This window comes from Juglans regia, chromosome 12, assembly GCF_001411555.2.
Source record: "Juglans regia cultivar Chandler chromosome 12, Walnut 2.0, whole genome shotgun sequence".
NCBI classification, from domain to species: domain Eukaryota; kingdom Viridiplantae; phylum Streptophyta; class Magnoliopsida; order Fagales; family Juglandaceae; genus Juglans; species Juglans regia.
This window is the reverse complement of record NC_049912.1, coordinates 20,741,565-20,769,012: the sequence shown is the minus strand read 5'-3', so window position 1 is coordinate 20,769,012 and position 27,448 is coordinate 20,741,565. Positions and strand designations below refer to the sequence as shown.

The following is a 27,448-nucleotide window of genomic DNA, read 5'->3' as shown; positions in this document are numbered from 1 at the left end:
GAAGAAATACAAAACAGATGAATTACACATTTCAAAGAATCCTCTGGGGTCACACCCTCCTGATAAAAAACCAGCGATTTAATTAGTTCTGTGTAAGAAAATTTTTGAGGGTGTGGTGCACGAGACCGGAGTTTACTCTGCAGGGGTGGGTCCGAAGAACCCTGTCTTGAAGAGGTTTCTCGAAATTATTAAAAAAAAAAAACAATTTGACCATTTGCTTGGCAATATTTCTCAATAGATGAATCGCGCAATTTATGAACTAACTTTGCCAAAGTTTCTCACCACATTAATTTCCAATAATAAAAAGAGAATGAATGCTCGCCTTACTTGCATAAAGGCAAAGGCACAAGTGCAATTTGTGATCATAAAAAAATGCAGTAATAAAAAGAACTTTTTACAGATCAAGAACTAACTACTAGTGTTTCTGACATTGATATGTACCATCTGAAAATTACTCCTATAAGGCAGAAACATTCCACTGCAAGATATAGGATGGCCGCTTCAAATCTTACGTGCAAGTCGATGCCTTTGAGGTGCGCTGGTTTGTTCCGAGAATGATCACAATTACAGTAACATCATCGTGATATTTCCTTCTACTACCAGCTGGAACATTCATTAATTCTTCCAAGCTGAAACCTGCAACAATAAAATAAATTCTTAACAAGCTGGGGAATAGGCTACAAACACCCAATGTTTCTCTCAATGCTCATGTTAAAGTGTTCTATGTATTAAGAACAACTGGAAACCATAATTGGCGTTTTTTGACTATCAAGTCAATCGATGGACAATGGAAAAATTAGGCATATGTGCACAATGTTAAATGATGCAACAAATAAACTGTTCAGAATGCATGAACTTTTTTTATAGGAAATTTGAGGGGTGAGGCCCAGGTAAGGAGGGGATTTGAACCCGTGTGACAAAAAAAGGCGCTAAGAGCCCCATGGTCGCTATGGCCCAGGCCCTGGATGCCAATTGACCCATAGAGACCGTTGGCAGAAGGCATGAAATTTAAAACAAATAATGCTCCTAATTTTTATATACCGTTACGAGAAAGTTTCACAGAAAATTGACTAAATGAAATGCTGATCATGTTATTACATGAAGATATCTAAAGGTTTACCTGCACAGTCGGCTGCTCTCTCAACAAGCTGCTCCAACAGAAACTTAGCTGGATCACCAGATGGATTGCTCAAGATAAAAGAATGGACAAGTTTTACTGCCTCATCATTGCTGAAGAAGTCAAACAAACCATCACTCCCAAGTATAACGAAGCGATCGGATTTTGAAATGGTATGCACATTCAGTGATGGTTCAGTTGATACATATGGAGGGCTTATAAGGTTCCGAACTCGAAGAATACCCATTAGTGCATCGTTCAGTATTTTCTGCAAACCAAATCATGAACTCTTCATGAAGCAGAAAAGTACATTGATGTGTGCATAAATGGATTCATATATCACATTATAGGCAGAGATCCAGGATCCATCCATTCCAGCATAAAATTCTTTGTTGAAACTTACCTAAGTACAATCAATTCTTTACTACCGAGACAATATTTATTACAGATGAAATAGAGAATACAATTGAGCATACCAGAGGGAGAAGACATTTTTTGGCTATAGTAGAGAGAACTTTCCCCATATAACTTAATAGACTACAGTGGCTTGGAGCAACTTGTAGCTTTGGCCTCTTGTGGAAATACTTTGTGTCATCAAGGAACATAATTACTACTACTATACCACTCGTGAAGTGCTAGTGGTATAGTAATAGTAATTGAGACTCCACCACTACTCGAAACGCTGAAGGAACTCCTGAGTCCATGCCTGGTGGCAGTATTGAGTTAGAAAGTACCATGAAACCAAAAGCATAGCTTTGGTTTTTTCCTGGGTGGGTTGTCTGCCTTTGCAGTCCATTATATATTATATTTTCGGTTGAGCCTCATCAGTATTGGACAACTGTCTTTCTAAGCACTGCTTTAGGTAGGTCCTCGATGGGGAAATAAAACAGAGCATCTAATTTAGGCAGAAATGATGTAGTTTGGTTTCTCGATTCAAATGGATCCCTAGTTCATTGGGCATTCGTCTTGTTAAGTGATCACAAGTTCACTAAGATGATGCTTCACTGTTCTTTGCCAAAAAGCATCACTCTGGATGTCTTGACCTTAAGACTTTCACATTTGAATAATTCCCCGTTAACTAATAAGTGATGCAACTATTGTTAGCTTGATTAAGCAGCCAAACAGAAATGATAATATAAATAATATTAACAATAATTCCTATCTTTGACCAAGAAAAAGTACCTACCTTTTTCAAGTAACCAACTCCAAAAGCACGAGTGACCTTCAGTTTTCCCTTCACTCTTCCAGCTACAATGGTCCTTGGGTCATCAGGATGGTCAAGCAGGAGTTGATTTTTTTCTACTTCATTGTCAACAGTATGACTGTCAGTGAGCTGGACAGCTTTCAGTTTCTCATTCCCCTCTGTGTCATCACCTTCACCATTTGTTGCCAACACAGCTCTGCTGTCGCCTAAATTGAGTGTATACAAATTGTTCCCATGAAGAAGCACAACTAAAACACAAGATCCTACAGAAACCAAATCAGGACGGTCCTCCATTTCCTGCTCAACCATGTATAAAAAGTCATTCTCAGCCTGATTAAGAGCACGTAGGAGGCTATCAAGTACCCCACACTGAAACGAGTCAGATGCCAATTCTATTTTAGCAGATGAGCCATGCTTGTTGATATAGTCAAAACATGAATCTTTGTCACTATGAGTTATTGATGGAAGCTTTCCCTCAGTAACAGTAGTACTGTCGCCTAAAGTATATTGGAAAGACTCATCCAAATACAAACTGTTAGAAGCTCTTGATAAATCATGCTTTGATTCACAGCCTAATAAATTAAAGTAAACTATGACAGTCTCATACAATGTCCCAGCCAGAAAATCAGCTGCATCTCTTCCATTAAAGCCATCATAGATTGCACAAAAGAGCCACCCATTTTCTTCAGAACAAACAGCTTGAACCCTGTCTTCACCAGCAGCCCCACCTGCCACCTGTAGTTCCATAGCATTAAGAAAACCTTCACTTGTTGAAGGAGCACTCATAGGTTTCAACAAATAAGATTCGTGATCACTCGGAGGGGAAGGACTGCAACTTAAGTTTGACATGGTGCTCTGAAGAGAAGATGATAATAAGTCCAACCTTGAAAGGGCAGGTGAAGAGGAAACCTTATGAAAGGAATTAGGGGAGTCCAAACTAGGAAGTATTTCTGCTCCTATCAAACCATTGCAAATATTTGTGTTTGCCAGTGTGGCATTGGCACTCAATGCAGCACCAGACAAGCAGGAGAAGCTGCTGGTCTTTTGGATTTTAGGTAGGATTTCATATCCTTTGGAAATCTCAAGAGATCTACCTCTGTTGTCATTGCATTGATAGCCAAAACTTACATTAAGTTCACCTTCAGGTTTATCTCTTGTTTCTCCCCACATGTTTTATGCTGAAACGTTAAGAACATCACCATTGTTAACATTTTCGAAGACTGAAAGATAGAATGACACACCTTACAAATTAGTTTTATAAAACCATTACATGCACACTTGAGTACCTATTACACTTACAAAGAGCCAGTTCAAACTACGCAAATATACACATTTTTTTATCAGTAAACAAATGGCAAAGGGTGCATTGGTTGGGACAAAATAGGCAAACATATACCGTAAAGCGTTATTAGCTATTTAAGAGTATTCTGTGGACTTAAATCAAGCAAATATTAGGATTTATTAATGTTTAGTTAGTTACTAAGATGATGAAGAGAGAGGAATGTATCTCTACTACTACAAAGGATCTTTGTGCATTGGTGATTCAATTTCCTCCCCACCCCCAAAAAAAACGTTTAAAGCGAGTTGTACCTTTTAGAAAGAAGGCATGAATGTTGAATAGCACTGCATTCAACCAAACATAACATTATATAAGAAGTTTGTGTGTGTCTGTGCTTTCCAGAGAGAGAGAGAGAGAGAGAGAGATTATGTATTTGTTCTCTTATATTTTATGTGGAAAAAGCCTTCTGGGTCTTCACAGCTTTTTTCTTTTTCCTGGCCAAAATGGAACAAAGCTCTTTGACCTCAATTACTGGTACTTGTACACCAGCCTGATTCGGTCGCAGTGAAAAATCATAAAATAATAAATAAAATATCATTCAGGTAAGGCGAACATCTACAAGAAAACGGTGAGGAAAATTAAATTGCATATAATCTTCAAAGTGAAATTTCAGGTTTAGATCGCTGAATTAGAAAATCATCTAAAAAACAGGCCCTTTAACTTATGGTTTGAAAGGTTGCATCAGCGACAATGACTTCTAGGCAACTGTGTCAATGAGATTCTGATGAACATAAAGAGTTTCAATGAAAATGTAAAAATTGTGGAATAACTATGATCAGTATTTTCAAGCAGTCTTTCCAAATGCTTGTGTATTTCTTTCGTATGGTATCATTATAGTATTGCAAGACATAGTCACAAAACTTCCAAATCCAGATAAAAAAATGCATGTATTCCATATAGTGTCTTTTTATTCGTTCTTGGAATTCCACTTTTTTTTTCCCTCTTTCAAACAAGGATGACATGCATTTCACCAAGATGTGTGATCTTTCTATATAAAACATGGAGAACTTATACATTTAAAGTAACTAGGTATGAGCTTAACATCACATAAGTTTCTAAAGTCCACAATAAATTTCTCTTTAGGTTTGGTACATGCTTGCCGAGTTCCTCTGTCACAGTATTGGAACAAAGATGATGGCTGGAGGAAAATCCAAGATAAATGAGTCTACCCGGATCCATATCATAAGCTTTGAAGTGAGACCTTATGAGTTTAAATTGTATTTTTCCATCCATGCGAGCCTAATTCAGATTAAAGCCCCTACTATAATTTATCTTATATATCTCTTATGTTCAATTTAGTGGTAAAAACGTGCATAAAATTCGGCCAAAATGAAATGGACAAAAAGTTCTTAGCCAATAAAATAAAATGCGAGTCTGTTTTTACTCAGAGAGTATATTGCAGGACTTATCTCTTAGTCTTCCAACAAAAACACAAACAAAGATCTCAAAATTCAGCTGAGAGTACTACCTACCACAATTGGTTGATTGGCACCACAAGTTAGACTGGGAGAGGGGGATTTAGACATTTAAAAGAACATATAATCTAAACCTGGACTTAGAAAATGGAAAAATAAATTAATAAGAACATAGTGATACCAAGAAGCAATCCCCAAATGGGTTTGAATCATTCTCCTCACCACCACATCAAAACATTCACATGGGCTACACTTTGCTTATCTAGCTGAGTATTTCCAGACAAAATATAGACACCAAGATAAAACACGAACATACCATGATGAACGAATCAACAATCCAATCCAAAAATTAAGGAAGCAAACTCGCGCTATCATACATAAACATAACAAACATAATTGAAAATCAAAACCCACCTCACCTTTAGTTTTTCCTGAACACGGAACCAAGTGCCGATAGAAACAACAGCTAACCCAGAATGCGGCCAATATGTTTACTAAGACTTGTTATATGGAGACAGAAAGCGATGGAGTGCATAGAGAGGCCAGGTGTGTGGGTTGCGACTTTGCAAAGCTAAAAGCAAACAAGAAAACACAAGCTTTAGCAGATCTCAGAGAGGAAGAGATTGTTGTTGTAGTGGAGAATCTGTATCTGGGTTGTACGTAAAAAGCGCTGCTTTTGGTGAAGAATTGGATGGTTGGGAATGAAAGAAAGGGTCTCTCCAAATTTTATAGCGGAATTTTTTCTTCGCCTGACGTTTTGGTCTCTTGGCTTCACTGTTACCGGCAATGTCGTTTTTTGAGTTCTATTCGAATTCGGATTCCATACATGTATACACATATATATAAATATAAATATAGTATCTCTTTAGGCTGAACTGAATACTTTTCTTTTGTTACTAACCATCATTTCAGATATGTGAGAATCTGTTGGGAAATATTCCTTACAAAATAATTGGATTTTTCTTTTCTTGTTCATCAAAATTTGAGTATTCACAAACTCCCAACTAAATCTGGCATCTTCATATGCTGTCAGCTAATTTGATGGGAATTTGGTTTACCAGTGCAAAAGTGACATGTGTATAAGATTATCTTATGTAAAATTGAAATGATCATAAATCAATAATTAAATATATATTGATTAGATAAAAAAAAAATGATAGTTGCAGTCTTGAATACGTAAACGTCGTGTAATTACTTTAAAATAAATAAATAAATACGAGATTTATATAAAAAAAAATTTAATAATAGACTTCACTCTTTTTTAAAATTATTATAAGACAATTATATATTTCACGACTGTACGTAATATTATTTAAAAAAATAATAATAATAATCGGTCTTTACAAGAGGAAGGAAGGTTAGAGTTGCCGTGTTGGAATGACTTGATTCATGTCGCAAATAGATGATTTTTCCAACTCATTTAAAAAATAAAAAATATTTAATCTATAAAAGAATCTATCAAAATTAGATTTTTAAATAAATATATACTTATCATCACATGTTTAACATATACTTATAGTTAAAAAGATGAATAAATATAAGATTTATATAAAAATTAATTAATTTTTTAATAATAAACTCTATTATTTTTCAAAGTAAGTGTACAATATGTACACAATTTATGACTATATATATCATTATTTGTTCAAAATTTATGAATAAAAACACGTAAAAGTCCAAGATTATTTTTAGGAGCCTCACAAAAATTGTGGATGATCTTATCCAAATAAATAAATAAAAACTCGATATGATTTATTAATAATATTAGAAACTTATAGTGGCCTCATCTATTTACTAAAATTGTTTCAAGTGTAAACAAAAATAGCTCAAATATGGCACGGTATCTACAAGTCTCTTCTCACCGCTCAATGATATAAATGGTCTCTATTCCGCCTGAAAATGGACCACTCATTTTAATTTATCGCTTTATTTTAATTTGTTCTTTTCGGATTATATCATTTAGGAAGTTCATATTTTACACTACAAATTAATGTCTATTTTAATTTAGGCTTCGTTTGGAAGTTGAGTTCATCTCAATTTATCTCAACTCATCATTACAATTTTTTTAAATTTTAATATAAAATATAATAAATAATTTAACTTTTTTAAATTTCAAAATAATAATAATAATAAATAATAATATTTTAATAATATTTTATCATCTCAACTTACTTCAACATCCAAACCCGTCCTTAATATTCAATCAATTGAATTCTTTTTATTTATTTATTTATACGTTTCCTCTTGTTGACCCTTTAAATACGACAGAATTTTAAAATTTTAGAGCCAAATTGTTTGAGACGTCTTTGTTGAAAATAATAATAATAATAAAATAAAATAAAAAGGAAAATATTGCGTGGGACAGGAGCGAGACGCGTAAAAAGAATGGAGCCGCAAAGTAAATGTGATGTGTATCGTACATGTGGTCGCTATGCATGTATGTGTGTATATGTGGACCACGTGATGAGTAGGCAGGCGCATTCCAACGAGTTCATTTTAAATTATCTTGATTTATAAATAGTAATATTTTATAAGTTTTATTAAAATATATTTAATTATAAATAAATTGATATATGTATTTAAATATATAAAATATATTGAGATAAGTTTAATTTTTTTTATAAAAAGTTAAAAAAATAGTGAATATCATCAATGATTAGTTTGAGATAAGTTGATCTCACTCTAACAACCAAATAAGAAATTTATACTTTTTGAAAAACTTTATTCATCATATTTACACCACAAATCATCATATTTGAATGTTAACGGTTACTCTCTTATGGAAATGAATATATTTGAATATAAGATTCACCTCAACCCTAAAAATATGGAGGGTCATAAAAAAAAAAAGTCAAAATTTTTGTTAATTAGGAATCCATTTTTTTTTTTTTTTTGAGAAAAGTTTTGAGAAAAGATCACCTTCATTAAACATCATCAGAAGTTACATCATACAAACTAACTGGACTAACAACCAAGGCAACAACATCCTCAGGAATTGATAGTGCAGCATTTGCAAGTTGATGAGCAAAAACATTAGCTGCTCGTTTAACAAATACAACTTCCCAACTAACTAAACTTGAAAGTTTAGTATCATTTAGAATCATCCCCATCCGATCCCATCTATCCATTGGTTGCTCTAAGAGCATTTGACGATTGAAAGAGAATCACCCTCCAAAATGATAGAGCTGCATCCCAAATCTATAGCTAGATGGACTGCATATAAGGCCCCTTGAGCTTCTGCAAGTAGAGGATCAAAAAAATATGGCCTAGAAAATTTTTTGGAAGCTATCACATTTCCTTGAGAATCACGAGCTACTAAACCAAAGCCAGCTTTGCCTTGTCCTTCATTCAATCCTGCATCCCAATTGATCTTAGTAACACCTGGTGGGGGAGGCTTCCAGAGCCAATCCTCTTCTATCATCCCTTGAGAAGGTGTAAGAAGCTTGGGTTGAGCAGCGTTGAATTCATATAGAGATTTCTTGGATGTCTGCATCACTTCACAGGGTTGAATAAAGGAATTCTCAAAAATAAAAAGGTTCCTCCTATGCCAAATGTTCCTAGCTGCAAAAGCAAATAATTCAATGGTATCTTGATCACAGGTTGAGATTAGAGCCTCGATTAAATCACCAAATTTTTCAGGTTTGATAGAGCTTTTCTGCAAACCAGCTGGACCTTGATTCATTCACAATTTCAGCCTCATTCATGCAAATAGGGCACTTAGAAGATTCACAAATTTGCTTCTTAACAAGATTAAACCTTGTAGGTAATGACTCAAGACAAGCTCTCCACAAAAAGGTCTTTACAGCATTTGGAAATTGAAACTTCCAACAGTTAGTCCACTCAATTTTGTTTGTAATAGCAGAAAAGGGTTGACCATACCTTAGTGTATTCAGCTCCTTTTGAAGATGGTATGCACTCTTCATTGTAAAACCTCCATCTTTGGTTCCTACCCAAATTAATTTATCCTCTGCACCAGTGGAACTGATTGGGATCTTAAAGATTGTATCAGCTTCAGCTTCTCCAAATATCTCCCTTACCAAAACCTTCTTCCAATCTTTCACTGTATGGTTGATAATAGAAGCTACCTTAGCGTCCCCAGGCAGAATTTGTGGAACAGATTGGACTTTATAACTAGTGGGAATAGGCAGCCACTTATCCTGCCAAATGAAGGTATTATGGCCATTACCAATTCTCCAAATGTACCCATTTTCAATCAAGTGTCTAGCTGAACAAATGCTTCTTCAGATGTATGATGGAGTGCCACCTACCTTTGCCTTCATGAATTCTGTTGTAGGAAAGTATTTCACTTTAAGAACCTGAGATGCTAAAGATAGAGGTTTTTGTATAATTCTCCAAGCTTGTTTAGCTAATAAAGCAGTGTTAAAGCTTTCAAAATCTCTGAAACCCCAGCCCTCTAACAGATTTTGCTTTTCCCATTTGATTCCATGAAACCCAATGAGTCTTCCTCTCCCTTTCTTGTTGTCCCCACCAGAAATTGTGCATGATTCTATTAAGTTCACTGATTAGAGCCTTGGGCAGTTTAAAGACTCCCATACAGTAGGTAGGAAGTGCTTGAATAATAGCCTTAAGCAAGATCTCTTTTCCAGCTTGAGATAGAAGCCTATTCTTCCAATTGCTAACTCTAGCCCTGACTCTATCCAAGATCCCTTTAAAAGCTTGTATCCTTGACCTGCTAATGAGAACAGGTAGACCAAGATACTTCTCATAGCTTGAGGTAGCTCTAATACCAGCCATGGACAAGATGTAATCTCTAGTTTCCCTCCTGGTATTGGCACTTAAAAAGATTGAAGTTTTATCTTTATTGAGACCAGAGCCCCTTTCATACAAATCGAGAAGAGATATTAGGTTAGCCCATTCCACACCATTTGCACGAAAAAAAGAGCAAGCTATCATCTGCAAAAAATAAATGGTTAATACTTAAATTGCTTCTGCCAAAGTGGAACCCATGTATTTGCTTAGAAGCTTCAACATGGAATAAGATTGAACTCAAGACTTCAGAAATAAGGATAAAAAGATAGGGAGACAAAGGGTCTTCCTGCCTCAGTCCCCTTGTGGGTTGAAACCATGGTTGAGGAACACCATTGATGAGAATAGAATAAGAAATAGAAGAAATACACCACATCACCAAGTCAATCCATCTAGAGCTGAAGCCCATCTTCTCCATAGTTGCTCTCAAAAAAATCCATTCAACCCTATCGTAAGTTTTGCTCATGTCAAGCTTCAAAGACATATATCCTTGCCTCCCTTTGACTTTACCACTCATGGAATGCATAGCCTCAAAGGCCACAATCACATTATCAAGAATTAATCTACCTGGTACAAATGCACTTTGAGTAGGAGATATGATCAATCAGGAATCCATTTGAATCAACGTCCATGAATAGATTTGGATTATTATCCATCCAATATTTAACTCTGGCTATAATACATTTAAAATTCAAATTATTCTGTGGATTGGTTCAAATTTGTAGATTTGCATTTCATTTCCCTAATAAGTCAGTCTCCTTGATATCCCTACAAGTAGATTTGGAGATCAAAAGCCATATTAACAGGACTCCCTACTCATCAACCACTAGAACTTATACAAAATGAGGAATCATTTGGGGCTAAAAAAAATCGGAAAGCTGGTGAACCGGACGGTCTCATGTAAAATCGGTTTGGTTTGAATAGATTTGGATTATTATCCATCCAATATTTAACTCTGGCTATAATACATTTAAAATTCAAATTATTCTTTGGATTGGTTCGAATTTGTAGATTTGCATTTCATTTCCCTAAGAAGTCAGTCTCCTTGATATCCCTACTGAGTAGATTTGGAGATCAAAAGCCATATTAACAGGACTCCCTACTCATCAACCACTAGAACTTATACAAAATGAGGAATCATTTAGGGCTAAAAAAAATGGGAAAACTGGTGAACTGGACGGTCTCATTTAAAATCGGTTTGGTTCAATCCAATTGGCGGTTCTGGTTCTAATTTTATAAAACTTGTTCTGCTCTTTATAACACCGAATTGGACCGTTTCATATATATAGTTTTTTTTTTTTATAAATATTTATATATTATACATCATTTTTTTTATATTATATTATATATATGAAAAATGATTTACACACAACATTTTTTACAACACTTTATACAACTATGTTTTAAATGAGGGATATTTTTGTAAAATATTTTATAAAAGTAACATCATTTTACAAAAATACCCTTATTTTATAACATTGTTGTACAATGTGTTGTATAATGTGTTGTGTGTATTTCATTACTCATCTACTAACATAAATTAATATAATATTTGATATAATATAACATTAATATTAAGTTATTAATATAAACTTATTTTTGATATATATATATATATATATCAAAATACATTTTATGGCATAATGAATTATGGCATAAAATATGGCCAAAACCGAATTGAACCGGACTGATTACTCCCCTAGAATCAATATTCATCAAACTATGTGTAGCTAGCAGCCCCATAAAAGGTTTGGTTTATAGATTAAAGAGGAAGTCTTATACTACACACTTCTACCTAATTAATATGTGATTTGTCATTTTTGTCATTTCATTTTAATACTTAAATATGTATGTGTGACAAATCACATATTAATTAAGGCCTGGTTTGGTTTCACAAACATTTCAAACCATCTCATCTCAACATCCAATCACTATTCAAATACAAATATTTTTCAATTTCAAATTTTCAAATTTTTTAAATCTCAAAATAAAAATAATATTAAAAAATAATATTCTAACAATATTTTAACTTTATAATTTTTTTATTCAACATTTTCTCTTTCATTGTCCAAAACTTAAACAATTTCACTACAATTCACAAATTATCTCAGTTCACAAATTTTTCATCTTAATCTCATCATCTGTGTAAATAAACGAGATCCAAGTGAAATTGCGTTGTGCAAGACTTCCATTTATAATTTTTCTAAATTAAAAAGATGTTAGAAATGGTAAAATGTTGAGGGACGCTAAAAACTTGTCACAGATATGTCAAAGATTTATCTCAAGGCCCCGCTTCTAAATAAAGAAATGAGTGTCACTGGAAGTAGAGGGCACTGATGAGGAACCCACAGTTGGGCCTCAATACTGTATTCGCAGGACATCTCAGCTCATCTCAACTCATTTCACTACTATTCATTATTATTCAGTAACTTTAACTCATAAATCTCATTACTATTCACAACTTATCTCATTACTATTCACAATTCATCTCAACTCATTTCAAGTCATCTCAAATCATCTTCGAATCGAAACGTCTCCGACTTGAGGCCCAATAAGAAGGAACAGAATTCGTTATTTTACGTCTCTAAAATCACAACTATTATTTGGTCGAAGTGATATTCATAGGTGCCACTTTGCATCATTTACATTATCTTCTTCCCATGTACCACCTAGAATCACTTGCCTTGCCATCAACCCATTCAAGCTCTCTATTTACTGACATCTGAATTCAGTTTGCACTAATTCTTTGCTTAAGTCGAAAGTAAGTAGATTGAGTAGTCGTCTATTCCAGGGGATGAACTTGAGTGGAAGGCTTGCAAATGCAAGGCTTGCTGGAAATTCATGCAGCAGCAGAATGAACATGAGAGGTCTGCTATCTTGTAGGAACAAGACCGCACCTAATTGCTACATTATTCATAGCAAATCTCAATACTTAGAAATCTCTGAAACCCAAGAAAAACGCAGGTGACAAGTTCATATAGAAGATTAAAAGATGCATTAATTAGTCCTAAAAATCCACAGAGCACAACTTCACTGACCACAACAAGAAGATATAATTTGAATAGCAATGCTCAATAACTAAAGCAATCTGATATTGAGTACCTTAGCACGGTAACATAAAACATTTTGATTCATGGCAGTTCAAAGAAGTTGCAATATTCCATAATAACTGACTAAAAGGAGTCAAAATCCTTCAACCACATTTTTCTACCCTCAAGCAGAACTTCAAAAACAGAAATCAATTATATTCTCTCCCTTGCTCTACTGTTGTCGAGCTTCAACTTTCTTTTTCTGCCAGAGACGATCCAGCGCACTGTCAGCATCTCCCTGGAAGAGAGTGAAAGAATGTTTCTTGATAAGTAGAAAGTGAAAGAGATTAGAAAAAACATAAACAGTCAAATCTGAAATTTCTAACAAACATATGAATATATTCATATGTATTAAAAAAAACTGTTCGTTAAGGTATGTGCAATGGAAGCACCGACTTAAAGAAACAATGGCAAGAAAATACACAAATCATACGTATGAGAAATACTCAACAAAAACTAGCACACCAAACAAAACCAAGTATTTAAGTTCAAAGAAGAAATAAATCAGTGAAATGTCTTGCTGACTTAAAAATTCATAGGTTAAAACAACTAATAGACAATCCCTGAACATAATCTACAACATTTAATGCGCAAGACCATCAAACAGGTCATACAAACAGAAAATTATAAGAAAATATCATATACTACTAGGACCATAAATTAAACAAGCAACTATGCACAAATCCCAGGACTTGCTTAATCTATCAATTAAAGATACATTTAAAAACGACTCAAAAAGAAAAAAGAATTATTGCCTGCTAAATCATCACCAACACATCAATATCTTTTTATGCAAGTACCTAGTTTCAGGTTAGTCACCATGGTACTATATACAAGCCCGAGTTTCTGGCTTAGCCCAATATATTTTTAAGCCAATTTTGCTGAACTTGTATTACCTGCCGGTTCACTTGTCCAGCATTATACTAGTAGTAGTGTCACTGTAGTGATGTTAGTAATGCTATAAAAATGACAAACTTGCCGTAACCAAGCACATCCCAAATGTTTAACATATAAGGAAGAGATCATCCTCAATTGTTCCAGGTCCCACGGGTGTTTATCAACAAAATCCACTCCAAGAAAAATCATGTACTACAAGTTTCTGTCGCGGACTCTTATGGGGCACAGACACTTTATTCAACCAATGCAAAGATCTGGAAGAGCTAAAATGCACTTTGCATGCCACTATCATGTTTTTCTGAAAAGCAACACAATGGGCACTTACATTTCTAGAAGATCTAAAGCCATATTCCATTTGCTCACCAAAATATCTAGAGGCATATTCAAAACAATGCTTTGAATGTTGAAAGCACTCGACATCATAAACCAAGCAGACACTTTCAACAACCCTTCGGTACAAATAAACTTGAAGTACCATGATCTAGAGCTAAGCCACCCATACCAAATTATAGAATTAGAAACTGAAATGAGCAGGGAACAAAAACCTGAGCACGGACGAATCCACACAGAGCAAAGGTGGAGAAATGGCCATTGTACACGCCATTCTCATCCAAATGCCCAACATTGATCTGAACCGAAGCATGGTCCTTTGATGTAATCAATCTGTTTGTAGCCGAACTGCATTCCCAAGGAATAATTTAGATAAAAAATCCATATCTGAAAACGTTAGAAAAACATAAAAATTAAAGAAAAATGATAATATAAAATGGCATCATGCTTAATACCATTTCCTGGGAATGTAAAGCTCGGTTATAACCCCCTCTTCGTTCTGCATCTTGGCTTCTGTTTACTGCTTCGTCAAACGCTTACCGATCTGAACCAACAAGTTCAAATATTCAAATTTCTAAGAGACAGGAAAAATTTGAAGAAAAACAATAAGACTCCATAAGTGTGTAGCCTAAAATAATTTATAAGTTTAGCTCATGAAAAACAAGAAGTTGACACTGAAAAAAAACCCAAACGCAAAGACAACATTTGGCTGTTGAGAAAACAAGGTCTCCGGTTCTTAAATATCATCCATTCACAAAAAATAAAAATAAAAACAAAAACAAAAATAAAACCTGACACGACTCATATTGATACAGAAGTTCATAATCCTTTGAAAGAAATAATATCCACAGTTATCCGTAGCAATCAAGTATATGTTCCCGGAGAGCATAAAACAGAAGATCAAGTTTCTCATGCGTAAAAAGCTCAAATTGTCAGATTCAAAGTAACAAAACCCTAATTACCGAAACAGCGATTTATAAATGGTAACCAGCGCAATCAGATACAAACAGATTCAATGGATAAAAGTGACTAAGAAAAGAGAAAGAACCAGCGAAGAAGAGATGAGCAAACGGCAAAAGAGACGACTGCGGGCGAGAGGAAGTATGAGAGTGAGAGAGGATTTTATAGCACTGGGAAGCAAAACCTACTGGGCCTTCTCTGTCCACAATTATTGATCGGCTTAATTTTAACGGCCCAGTTCAAGCCCATGTTTACCTCTCGCTCCATTTTTACTATTTATTTCTTTATATATTTATTAAAAAAAATTATTTTGCCACCTCTAACTATAAAGCGTTTTTATTTTGCATCCAAAATTATTAAAACTGATACTTTACACAAAACTATAAAAATCTGTCAAATTTCATATTCCATTAAAGTCAAACTTTCAAAATTGTCAAAAATCAAATAGAATGCAAGTGTTAATTTTTTTTTGTAATTTTAATAGTGCATTAATGCAATAGTTTGGAATACCAAATGTAAAATCAGAGTGAAAATTTAGAAGTATTCATTCGGGTTTCAAATCTGGGTCTGACCCAGATTCATCCGGGTTTACAATCCGAAGCCTAGGTTTATTTATTTATTATTATTTTTTCTTTAATTTGAATGTTTTGATTTTTTTTATTCTTTTTCATATGCTTTCTTTTTATCTACATCATTTACATGTCCAGTGCCATTCATTATCTCTTTGGTGGCAAGCTCTTTGGCCAGGACAGTATGTTGGAGCCTATCAAAGCATAAATCATAACGTTGGAGCTGGGTAGTGACTATTTAAATGCATGTATTTTAAAATTTGAAAATAGTAAAATCACACGTGTGGCCTTTGATGGATCCACTTTCAAATTGAAACAAAAAAGAGGTATGGTACCCGGATTGGGTGTAGCCAAATTTTGCAACTTGGGTTCCGGCCTAGATTTGTTTCGGATCGGGCCGGCGAAAAACCTGGATCAACAGTCCTAGCAAAACATGCTTTCCCTTTATTAATTTATTTTATTTTGGTTTAAAATGTTTGGGCATGTATGTAAAGATTGTGTTTATGATTTCAAAATAAGAAAACTTATATTTATATGATGCTCCGATTCCAATATGATAATAAGTATATCATGTTAAACTATCTTAAAGATCTTGTTGTGCTAATTTTACCCCTTGAAATTTATGAAAGATCAAAGAAATTATATGATACATCAATGATTTTAATTTAAATACCGAATTACATTTTTCTAAAAGAAAAAAGCATGATAATTCAATAATACAAAGCACGACTCTTGAAGAAGTATTAATATTTCTTGTTTGTTCACTTGCAAAAAATATATGTATGCCTTCCAAAAATAATAATGTGTACAATATTCATGATTTGTGGAAGTTCATGATGTACCTGCATATTATATGGACAAATAAATTAAAAAGCTGTCTCTGTCATTTACCAATATGTTACAGCTGCATGCATTAACGTACGTACATCATGAGTTAGTCACTTGTCCCTAGCTGTAAGTTGTAAGGAAAGACGGATCACCAAAAGGGCGGAGGTTTGAAGTCATGGTTTCAAGGGAATTGAAACCCTCCTCCGTTAGCTTCTGTTGAGCTTGCTTTTGGGGGACTAATGGCAACCCAAAGCAAAGAAAGTGTAATTGCAATGAGACCTGACCAAACAAACACAATCGTTGGTGTCTTCCCTCTCCTCCCCATCAAACCTTTGGCAAAAGGATACAGATGAGCCAACACCCAAAAGCTAAAGAATGCTCCACCAACGAACTTGCTCCATTGAGGAACTGTACTGTAGATCGTCCTTGAAAATGCAATGGCAATGGCAATTATATTCACCATTGCAATAACAATTGGTGGAATCATCAACGAAGTCCATTTCACAAGGTACAAGTCTGCAAAGATGTCATCAACGTCTTCTCCTGCTGATTTTGAAGTCAAAGTGAAGGATATTTCAATCCCAGCAATCACTTTGAGCAGCCCCTGCACCACAGCAGCCAAATGTGCACTGGTTCCAGAAATGAGCCAAAACTGTTCATTCCTCCACCACTCTTCCAATCCTATACCAGCCCATTTCACCTCCAAGATGGCTAGCGAAATGAGGCACACTGTTATTATTAGTAGGTAGACCAGGAACGCCACGCTCAGAGTTTGCACGATGAAGTTTCCAGAGATTAAAGAGAGTGCAGGGAGGAAGCAATAGACAATAAGGAATACAGAGGTGAAGGGATAAATGCCAACGTTAAGGTATGCCATACGCTGGAGAAACATCAGTCGCCTCGTAGCCAACAAGGGATTATTTCTAGAGAAGAAAATCTCAACGGAACCTGTAGCCCAACGGAGCACCTGGTGGAGTCTATCTGTGAGGTTGATCGGAGCTGACCCGCGAAATGCATCACGCTTAGTGATGCAGTAGACTGAGTGCCACCCACGGTTGTGCATTCGGTATCCTGTCAAAACATCTTCCGTGACCGAACCGTAAATCCAACCCACTCGGTCACCCCATTCAGTCTTATCCTCATACCTGTTTATGTAACATGCAACGTACTGATCATGTTAGTTATTGTGTTTAATTAGGTATTGTACAATATTATATATGTACTCTGATCTTTCTTTTTTTTTTTTTTTTTATTATTGAAAGGCATACCAACAAGAAATGACAGAGACAGCTTCAGCAACAGTCGCGGCATCAAGAGGATCACGTGGTGCCCTTAGAATACCAGGAGGCCGACCATACTTGACTGCAGAATGATCAGCCAGAGGGCGGCCGTGGTACTCAGCTATAGGTATGGATTCGGATAGCATTATAGAATTTCCAAAACGCTTGGGTAGTCTATTCACATCAAGATCAGGATCAAAGTCATTGGCCTTTAAGGTGTGCATCTCAGAGTCAGTGCTCTGCGAAATCTCATCGGTTTTTGGTGGGTCGAAACCATACAAGGCAAACCGCCTAAACATGCAACCTGTTCCCACATAAACTGGGCCCTGCATATATAGTAGTCATTCATGAGGGTTGCATAAATCCCAAACTTCTAAGCAAAGTACGTACTACTAGAAATTACTTCTATCCAATATATATGCCAAAAAAATACCTGAACTCCGTCGAGGGCGCGCATGTTGCCGTCAAAGAACACTGTATTGTGGTTGGCATACCGATCAGAAGGATCAATGCCTTCAAATCTTTGTGGGAATTGGATGTAGCAAATGTTCTCACCTCCGCGGTCCATCATAAAGCACATTCCTTCACGAATGGCTCTGCAGTTGTAGATGTAGTGGTCACAGTCAAGATTGAGAATGAATGGGCCATTGGAGAGGACGGCAGAAGCTCGCACAAGGGCATTCATGGCACCGGCTTTCTTGTTGTGATCATAACCTGGTCGTTTCTCACGTGAAACATATACGAACATGGGAAGACGTATGTCCACATCGGAGAAGTCTATGATTCTTTCGTCGGCCTCTCCCATTAGTGGATCACAGCTAGGGGGCTTCAACATCACCTGTGCAAATCAATAATGGCTAGCTACATAATACATAACAATTTGAAATCATAGTCCCCACGTACACACATTAATCATTAAGAAAGAAGCTAATTATAATTGGTTTAAATCTCCTCATGTCTCTTATTAATTCATTAACAAAAGTTATTAATTCTAATGGATGGTGATCATGATCATCGTTGGCTACTACATGGGTGGATCAATCTAGCCTACACACATTTATTTGTTTATTTTTACTTAAGTTTTAAAATTACTTTTTGATCTTTCTAGTTTTCTAATTTTTCTATTTTTTTAATAATTTTTTTATTTATTTAATTTTTAAACTTTTTATAGTTTTAGTTTGTAAATTTGAATTAGTTTGATTTATTTTTTTTTTATTTTTTTATTTTAACACTAGGGGTTAGTTTGAAAAAACGTCAAACCTAAGGACCTATACATGATAATTTTTCCTAAAATAAGCTAAAATTGATTGAGAACTATTAAGTTTGCAAAGAAAATATACAAAAAGTTACCTTACAAAGTAACATGGCCTAATATAATATGGACTTAGGATCCCACTATAATTGATCTTGTCCGAACTTTAGGACCTAAATTGAGAAAGATTATATATACAAAGTGGGTCCCACAACAACTATGACTGCATGCTTGAGCGAATTCCTCGGATAGTATTCAATGCTAAACAATGTTATGAAATCCACTTTATATGTTTATATCTCTCTCACTCTAGGCTCTAGAGTTTTGATAACAAGTACTCTCGAAAATCCAAATCCATGTGATATACATTACGTCTACTTTATAACAAATAGATCTTTATATAGTTTAACATACACCAATTTGTAGGTGCTTTTTGTAACTCTTTTTTATAGTTAAAACATTTCAAAAATTGAAGTAACACATATACACATGAATTATCGAACAAACAAAGTTGTTATGATCTATGCAAGCCAAGTTTATACCTGAAGAATTCCTGCATGGTCACCTTTGGCATGTTCACTAGCAGGCATGGTCCAAGTACCAGGCCAGTGGGTAGCATCAGCCATCCATGTGGCTTTTTGGACCTTCGACATTACCTCCAAAGGGTCTGCCCCGCTTTCCCTCATGTGCTTCATCATCTTCATTTCTTCCCTCGCATTGAATGCTTCTGATCTCCTCCTAATCGAGTCCGGAAGCCCATTTATCCTTACTTTGAACTCGTCAAACTCTCTCTTCACCTTCCTCCTATCCTTCACAAAATCCAACCTGCTTTTGTTCTTGGTTGGGTCAACTTTTAAGCTGAAATAAGTCTCAGGATTTCTTGGCTCAATATTATGTTTCCGACAGAATGGAACCCATAAGTCAGCAAAGCTTGCAGCCTCGGCCATGGCCTCAAAGGTAAGGAGGGCGCCTCCATCATCAGAAACGTAACATGCAATCTTTTCCACTGGGTAATCAACGGCTAGAATTGAAAGGATGGTACATGCAGTGACAAGTGGCGGTTCTTTCTCAGGATCAGCCGTGGACACAAATAGATCAACACCAGGAAGGTCAGAGCGACCAGTGGGATTGGCGGGTGATGGCATATCAAACTTGTCGTGAAGAACTTGAAGATCTGTGCATCGATTGATGGGGCAAAGCTTAGGAACCTGATCTAGGACCCATGAGAAAGCAAACCACACCTCACACACCACTGACATCAACCACAACCATACTGCATCTTCATTTGGATGTTTCAGCCTCCAATGCAAAAAGAAACATAGGACCACTAGACGGACAAGGACTAGTAACCTGCATGATGTCAAGTTCTTCTTGATTAAGTATATATGCGTACCATCATGTTCAATTGTTGTACTAGAGTAATCCCATGTAGAAAAAGTACATATATTTGTGAGAAGATCAACAAATTTCAAACTAAAAGTTCAACTTGGAAATTAATTTGTTAATTATTAACCTGTAAGGACTGATAATGGCGGCTGGAATTGGCATTTTTCGACTTAGGGGCTTCCAAGGTTTATCCATTGATTCCATCATACCCCCCTTGAACCCATCATCATCCCCATCACCGTAGATGTCATCTTGGGGCCAATAGGCATTTCCAACGCCATAGGTGCCTTTTGTCTCAAACAACCACCTGTTGTGATCAAATTCTCCGGTTTGGTTCCTCTTCATCATAGACATATTTTTAGGGTCCCTCTTTGTGCCATTTGGGGCTGGCAATGGTAGTGCTCCACTCGAGAAATCTTGTGGATCGTCCTGATCATAGTCTTCGGCTTTGTATGGCTCCTTGCAACCTGGGCATAAACCACTTCCTTTTTGGGCATCCATGAAGCAGTCTCGACAAATCTTAAACCTAGACAATACGTTTCAACGCAGCATTGTTTTAGTCATCTTATTCCTAGCTAGTTTACATCATCTATATATTCTCAGCATGCATATAATTCAGCAGCATAAAAAATTAGTGAGATTAATCATTGGCCGGCAATGTGTTATATAGGAAAGAATAGCACACACCTACAGTCACAAGGGATCACGTCAGCTCCTCTCTCATCTTTCATCACCTTGCCGTCACATGCTGGCATGGAACAGGCAGAGCCCTTGGCTCCAGCCATCTGAGGATGACTCACCTCCGACTCGATCACCTTGTCCATGAGATGTGCACGAGTTACGCTATTGAATCCTCCTGTGAAAAGAGAATTCGAAACATACTGCTCTTCGGCCTTGGCTGCCACCGACGTGTCCATGGGCTGATTGTCCGGCGTTGGTGGCATGTGTACTGTGTAATTCATGTAGTCCCCAGACAATTCTCCTGACATATCAAGATCTTCTCTCGATAGACTGACATATCGCCCACTTGAAGTTCGTCTTGCAAATTTAACAGTTTGCCCATTGGAATTACGACTTCCCTGTTGAGAACTGTCAGAAGTACCTCTTGCGCTGCGCATGTTCTTCTTTGATGGTTGGCTGGATAGGGACGCCATTATCTTCTCCTATACCAATTCAATGTTCTTTTTCTTCTTTTATCTGGCAATGCTTCCCTTTTTTTCTAGTCTCTTTCCTGATAGATAATGATGCTTAATTATGACACAAACCACTAAATCATCGAAATCTTTAAAAAATACACAAGGCTTCTTATTGTTAGAGATAATACTCCATTTGGCGAAAGGAAAAACCATGTCGTACTAGCATTTGAGGAAGAAAAAGTTCTCCTCCGCCAAGAAAATGGTGTTGCATTTCAATGACCGGAAAATTTGAAGCGAAGCCGAACATCATGTGTCAAAACAAATTACAACTGAATCCTCATACATGCAGTAGGAAGGTAATATCATTCATGGACTTTCTTCAGCACCAACGTGGGAAAACAAATGTTGGGTGCGTTAGGAGTTTTGGTTGGAGAGAGAGAGAGAGAGAGTAGTTGTGGGAGGAACATAGAAGAAGAATGGGGTATGAATTCAAGGAGAGAGACCGAGTCCTTCTATGGCTATTTTTAAGGTGACTCTGGACGGGTTTTAAGGTGTGTGTTTGTGGAGGGAGTAAAGGTGTTTATAGATCGTACCACGTCCTCATTGCATGGCAAAGGCAGCCTATCACTAACAAACATTCAATTGCTAATTAGTCAAAATTCTCAACAGAAATCATTATTGGATCTTCGAGAATCAAGGTATTGTCATAACAATTATTTTTATACCTATAACAACATGCAATCTAATTCTTTTCTGTGTGGTCACATATAACACAAAAGGCATCACCCAATTTCTCCCTTCCTAGAGCCAAGGGAGGCGCTACCAGCCCGTAGGGTCAGATACCCTATTTTACACTCGCGAATGAGGAGCTAACACGTATGGGTTGCAGTTGCATGCAGAGAATCACGTTATTTTCTTTTATGATACCAGCCCAATCTCTCTCTCTCTCTCTCTCCCCTTTGAACCCCATCTCTCCCTGATCCCTTTCCTCCGATTGGCCCCCCGGCCCTTAACCAGACTGATGAACCCACAACCCAGCTAATAAAAAAACAAAAAAATCCAAATTGGCAATGATAATTACAAAACTCAGCTACTTTGAAGGTTTAGCATAATTTGAACAGGTTGATTCAGCTACAAAATAATTAAAATAATGAAATTATGTGTTATGGTTCTTGTGTTGGATTGGGTAAATTCAATACAGTGAATGAGTGAGAGTGACGTAATGACAGGAGGAAGGTGATGAAATGGGTTACCATAAATTCATAACATGGATTTTCGAGAAATCCATAACCTTTAAGGGCAGGTTTGGAGGGTGAGATGAGAATTTTGTATTTTGTTTTAAAGTTTAAAATATTATGTTTTAATATTATTATTATTTTGGAATTTGAAAAAGGTGCATTGAGATTTGAAAAAGTTGAATTATTTATTATATTTTGTATGAGAATTTAAAAAAGATGTAATAATGAAATGAGATGATATGAGAATTTTGTATTTTGTTTTGGTTACCAAACCTGCCCTAAAACAGAGAAGACAATTCCAAATTTTGCATAAAAGCCCCAATGATTCCCTTTCCCAGCCTTATCTCGTGACCCCTAACAAATTGACAAGTAAAATGACATAATAGACCCCGTACAATATTTGCAGTTAAACAGTACTGCGTTTAATGGAATATTAAGACTACACCGTTTACCCCTAATACAATGAAACAACCAACAGTAAATAAACTAACCGTTAAACTCAACTCCCACTCGACAACGCCTTATTGACCCCTCCCACAGCACACTGTTTTGTCAACCTTCACAATTCTCCCAATCCCTGCGACACTTCATTTGCCCAAACCCCTTCTATCGTGCCTTCTCTCTCTTCATCACAAAGACTGCATCTTTCTTCCTCTTCGTTCCCAACCTTCATCATTGAGAACCCTAACAACCCCCCATCTTATAAGACCTTGTCTACAAGGTGTGGGTACAAGGATTTGAGCTTCAAAAATATTTCCCAAGTACTGTTGTAACACTCGGGCCTAAGGCCCAGGTCCAGCTGAAGCCCAGCCTGGAAGACCCCCAATAAACGGCGTCGTTGGTGAGTCTCTTTTTTCCCTTTGATTTCTCCTTCCCGACGGTTTTCTTTTTTTGCTTTCTGTTTCTTTCCTTTTTCCCAACTGTTCTGGGTTCTAAAAATTCCTCCATCCCGTGCACTTGTTCCCCACGTTTCTCTTGTTTATTTCGGTTTCTCACATGGAAAACTTCTTCACCACATCTTGAATTACTCAATTTCTCCCTCTCACACAAGTTCTAGTTTGTTCTTTGTAAGAGCTGCAAGTTTCCTCCGAGGGTCGTCGAATCCCGTCGCCGTTGGCTGATCTTCCACAACAGTGAGCCATCTCTCTCTCTCTCTCTCTCTCTCTCTCTCTCTCTTCCTCCCTCTTTGTTTCTCACACTTTTGCACTCACTTGGGTTTTCTTTCTTCTTCCATGGAATCTCTTTAATTTTTGTGGGTAGTTTGTGGGTTCCCTTAAATTGGTGTTGCCGACAAGCACCATCGTTAGAAACACTGGTTTTAGTGCTGGTAAGCCACTCTTCATTTACGTTTTTCTTAAAATTTTGGGTCTCAGTTTCTCCTAGTTTTCAAGTTGTAAGTTTTGCATTCTAATCTTTAACCACTAAAACCTTCTTACACTATGTTTTCACCCCAATGATTTTCGCATCACTCACGCATTTTTTACCCTCTTATTTTTTTGTTACATGCGAACTCCTTCACAGAACTCTGCCCGAACAGATTTCAATTGCTGCCAACGTCTCTATACTTCTCCCTTCCATTGTACTCGAACTCAAACGTTTGGTAAGACACTTGTTAACGTTGGTTGTAGTGTTGGTTTGAATTGCACTACTGCAGTAAGCTTGTTACAACTTATTATCTATGTAAATTTATGGTGTTTTGTGTTTTATCTATTGGATTGTGGTTGCATATGTTGGAAGTCTTGAAGTTGAGGAGTATGTTTATTTGGACGATTTTGTGAGACTGTTTTGGACTAGTAATTGGGACTGTTTAGTGTTAATATTTAGGGTTATTATTAGGCTGTTCGGGTTTGGTTAGGTGGCGGTTGGGTGGAGATTACTTGGTGGTGCTAGAGTGAAAATATTGATAGTTTGAAGTGGGGCTGTCCAGATTTGACTTATGCAGAATTTTAGATTAAAAATGGGCTGGTTTAAGTTTTTATTAAATGAGCTTAGTGGTATACCTGTTTGGAAAGGTGGCTATAGGATGTAAGTGGGTTAACAAAATCAAGTTCAATGCTGATGGAAGTATTGAGAGGTACAAAGTCAAACTAGTGGCTAAAGGATATACGCAGCAAGATGGGTTAGATTATCATGAAACCTTCTCCCATGTTGCAAAAATGGTGACTGTTCATACTTTACTAGCTATGGCAGCATCTAAGGGTTGGTTTTTGTAGCAGTTTGATGTAAATAATGTATTTTTACATGGTGATTTATTGGATGAGGTATACATGGAGATGCCACAAGGGTATTCTAAGGAGGGCTAGTCAAAGGTTTGCAAGCTTAAGAAAAGTCTATATGGATTAAAACAAGCTTCACGGTAATGGAACTCCAAGCTACCTGATTTTATTGTTCGATAAGGATTCCAACAGTCCAAGGCAGACTATAGTTTGCTCGCAAGAGCCACTAAAGATTCCTTCACTGCAGTTTTGGTTTATGTGGACGACATCATAGTAGCTAGCAATGACATGAACATCATCTCCTCACTCAAAGGTTCTCTCAATGACAGATTCAAAATCAAAGACCTGGGGGTCTGAAGTATTTTCTCGGGATAAAGGTAGCAGGATCGGAGAAAATGGATTTATATTTGCCAAAGAAAATATGCGTTGGAAATATTGGTAGATTCTGGCACAATTGGATCCAAACCAAGAAAAATACCTCTTGATCAAAACTTCAGGCTTTCGAAGGATGAAGGAAAGCCTATCCTCGATCCTTCAATTTACAGGAGACTTATGGAAGATTGCTATATTTGACCATAACCAGACCTGACATTTCATATGCAGTCCAATTATTGAATCAATTTATGCAAACTCCTAGGCCCCCACACTTGAATGCTGCTCACAAAGTACTGAGATACATTAAAGAAGCACCAGGGCAAAGATTGTTTTATCCCTCAGTATCTATCATGGACCTTAGAGCTTACAGTGATTCTGACTGGGGGGCATGCCCTAATACAAGAACATCAGTGACATGGTATTGCGTTTTCATTGGCTCTTCTTTGGTTTCTTGGAAATCCAAGAAACAAAACACGATTTCTAGGTCCTTAGCTGAGACCGAGTATAGGGCCATGGCTAGCGTGTGCTGTGAATTGAGTTGGCTACGGTACTTATTTCATGATTTACAAATAAAACATCCTCAAGCAGCTAAGTTGTTTTGTGATAATAAAGATGCATTACACATTGAAGCAAACCTGGTCTTTCACGAGAGGATTAAGCACATAAAACTTGGCTGCCATTTAATCTGTGATAAGGTTCAAGATGAGAGTATTGTGACTGAGCATGTGAGCAGTGCCTCTCTGGTCGTTGATATGTTGACCAAGCCCTTGTGTTTTGCTAATCACTTCTCTCATTTATCCAAGATGGAAGTAGAAAATATCTATACTCCATCTTGTGGGGGGCTGTTAAAATATGAAGAACAAAGAGGTAATTGCTAGCAAGGCTTCCGGTTAAGGAAGAAAGATCTGCCTATTCAACAGTGTCAACATGGATCATAGTCTCTAAAAGGAAGTTGGGATCACAAGAATCGGGAAGAAAAGGAAATGGAAGAATCTTCCAGAATTGACAGTTGATTTTTAGTTTCTTTCCTTTTTTTTTGGTTTCTGTTACATGTTTTGTACAGCTTGCTAGAGTCATTTTTGCCATTGATGTAGGATTGGTTAGAATATTTTTTTGTAAATGCTTTACTGGCAAGGACAATTGTACAATATATATATTTAGAGAAGGAATGAGAATAGATACATAATTCTTCCCCATCACCTTTCTATTTCATCTTGCTTCTCTTCTTTACATAATTCTCAGTCTACAAGTTTTTCTTTTAGGATATGCATGCCTAGCCTCACTTGAAATCCCCGGCCATTTACACTATACCCGCTTTTTAAGTGAATGTCTCTTTTCTCATATCATGGATGCAAGAGATAGAAGAGACATTAACCAAATCACCTTCCTCTGATATCTGTAACTATCTTTAACTTAAGGATCAAAATTGTTACCTTCTTCTTCTATTTTTATTATTATATTATCCAAGGTTTTAATTCTCTTCAATATTATATCATTCATCATCCTCATATGGATCATCGGATATATCAACATTCATAAAAAGAATATCAATATAGCATTCCTCAATCTCACATGAAGTGAACTAAAAGAGCTGGAAATATCAGACGTATTACGTTTCCATGGAATATTCATATACTCATCAAAGTATTTGGTATCATATTCCTTTTTTGACCTGTAAAATATCAGAAAAGCACAAACAAATTAATCACACTATATATGCTGAATCATCATCAGCTGACTTGGTTATGGCTTTGTTTTTAGTTCATTGATGCTATGTTCTGACATCTATCATGTTGCCCATGATCTCATCAAGTACATTACAGTCAAAGAAATCAAGATCTTACTTACTATATCACATATTTTCCACTCCACACAAGCAAGCACTTCCAACAATATAACTTTACCAAATTGTTCCAGACTTCATGTATATCGGGCATTTGGTGGCACAAGTACATATTTGTGATGGAAATTATAACCTCAATCTAATTCCAATTAAAAAAACATAAGCATATAAGAAAGAAAATCTAGTTGAGATGCACATACAAACATG

The 27,448-nt window shown here is 36.3% G+C and overlaps 4 protein-coding genes across 5 annotated transcripts; all 4 read right to left on the bottom strand.

The window, feature by feature from the left end:
• Positions 1-260: 260 nt before the first annotated feature.
• LOC108994803 (probable protein phosphatase 2C 40) lies at positions 261-5,951 on the bottom strand. Of its 2 annotated transcripts, none has more exons than XM_018970173.2 (4): positions 5,495-5,951; positions 2,304-3,499; positions 1,121-1,385; positions 261-636 (listed from the first exon to the last, which is right to left on the bottom strand). In XM_018970173.2, exons 2-4 carry the CDS (start codon positions 3,489-3,491, stop codon positions 509-511), a joined length of 1,581 nt encoding a protein of 526 aa, XP_018825718.1. In that variant the 5' UTR covers positions 3,492-3,499; positions 5,495-5,951; the 3' UTR covers positions 261-508. The 2 variants fall into 2 exon arrangements, with proteins under 2 accessions (XP_018825718.1, XP_018825719.1); XM_018970174.2 differs by having other exon boundaries at positions 5,490-5,907.
• A 2,759-nt stretch (positions 5,952-8,710) lies between these two features.
• LOC108994740 lies at positions 8,711-9,830 on the bottom strand. Its single transcript, XM_018970066.1, has 3 exons — positions 9,632-9,830; positions 9,344-9,441; positions 8,711-9,232 (listed from the first exon to the last, which is right to left on the bottom strand). The coding sequence occupies exons 1-3, from the start codon at positions 9,828-9,830 to the stop codon at positions 8,711-8,713; spliced, it is 819 nt and encodes a 272-aa protein (XP_018825611.1).
• Positions 9,831-12,820: 2,990 nt separating this feature from the next.
• Positions 12,821-15,296, bottom strand: LOC108994828 (40S ribosomal protein S21-2). The gene is made up of 4 exons (XM_018970212.2): positions 15,207-15,296; positions 14,614-14,702; positions 14,374-14,506; positions 12,821-13,169 (listed from the first exon to the last, which is right to left on the bottom strand). Exons 2-4 carry the CDS (start codon positions 14,661-14,663, stop codon positions 13,104-13,106), a joined length of 249 nt encoding a protein of 82 aa, XP_018825757.1. The 5' UTR covers positions 14,664-14,702; positions 15,207-15,296; the 3' UTR covers positions 12,821-13,103.
• Positions 15,297-16,457: 1,161 nt separating this feature from the next.
• On the bottom strand, positions 16,458-21,673 carry LOC108994705 (cellulose synthase-like protein D4). The gene is made up of 6 exons (XM_018970021.2): positions 21,121-21,673; positions 20,561-20,959; positions 19,590-20,397; positions 18,229-18,633; positions 17,784-18,121; positions 16,458-17,660 (listed from the first exon to the last, which is right to left on the bottom strand). The coding sequence occupies exons 1-6, from the start codon at positions 21,585-21,587 to the stop codon at positions 16,697-16,699; spliced, it is 3,381 nt and encodes a 1,126-aa protein (XP_018825566.1). The 5' UTR covers positions 21,588-21,673; the 3' UTR covers positions 16,458-16,696.
• Between the last annotated feature and the right edge of the window lie 5,775 nt (positions 21,674-27,448).

Excerpts from the sequence above, each read along its gene's own strand:
- LOC108994705 (XM_018970021.2), bottom strand. The coding sequence starts at position 21,587 with ATGGCGTCCCTATCCAGCCAACCATCAAAGAAGAACATGCGCAGCGCA. Across the intron at positions 20,960-21,120 it reads GTGATCCCTTGTGACTGTAG|GTTTAAGATTTGTCGAGACT; the intron begins GTGTGTGCTATT and ends CGTATTGTCTAG. Across the intron at positions 17,661-17,783 it reads GTCTCTGTCATTTCTTGTTG|GTATGAGGATAAGACTGAAT; the intron begins GTATGCCTTTCA and ends TTACATAAACAG.
- LOC108994803 (XM_018970173.2), bottom strand. The coding sequence starts at position 3,491 with ATGTGGGGAGAAACAAGAGATAAACCTGAAGGTGAACTTAATGTAAGT. Across the intron at positions 1,386-2,303 it reads GAGTTGGTTACTTGAAAAAG|AAAATACTGAACGATGCACT; the intron begins GTAGGTACTTTT and ends TTTGGTTTGCAG. Across the intron at positions 637-1,120 it reads GAGAGCAGCCGACTGTGCAG|GTTTCAGCTTGGAAGAATTA; the intron begins GTAAACCTTTAG and ends TTATTGTTGCAG.
- LOC108994740 (XM_018970066.1), bottom strand. The coding sequence starts at position 9,830 with ATGGCTGGTATTAGAGCTACCTCAAGCTATGAGAAGTATCTTGGTCTA. Across the intron at positions 9,442-9,631 it reads TCAAGCACTTCCTACCTACT|CTAAACAAGCTTGGAGAATT; the intron begins GTATGGGAGTCT and ends CTGCTTTATTAG. Across the intron at positions 9,233-9,343 it reads CAGAATTCATGAAGGCAAAG|GATAAGTGGCTGCCTATTCC; the intron begins GTAGGTGGCACT and ends TTCATTTGGCAG.
- LOC108994828 (XM_018970212.2), bottom strand. The coding sequence starts at position 14,663 with ATGCAGAACGAAGAGGGGGTTATAACCGAGCTTTACATTCCCAGGAAA. Across the intron at positions 14,507-14,613 it reads CTTTACATTCCCAGGAAATG|TTCGGCTACAAACAGATTGA; the intron begins GTATTAAGCATG and ends TTGGGAATGCAG. Across the intron at positions 13,170-14,373 it reads GTGGATTCGTCCGTGCTCAG|GGAGATGCTGACAGTGCGCT; the intron begins GTTTTTGTTCCC and ends ACTCTCTTCCAG.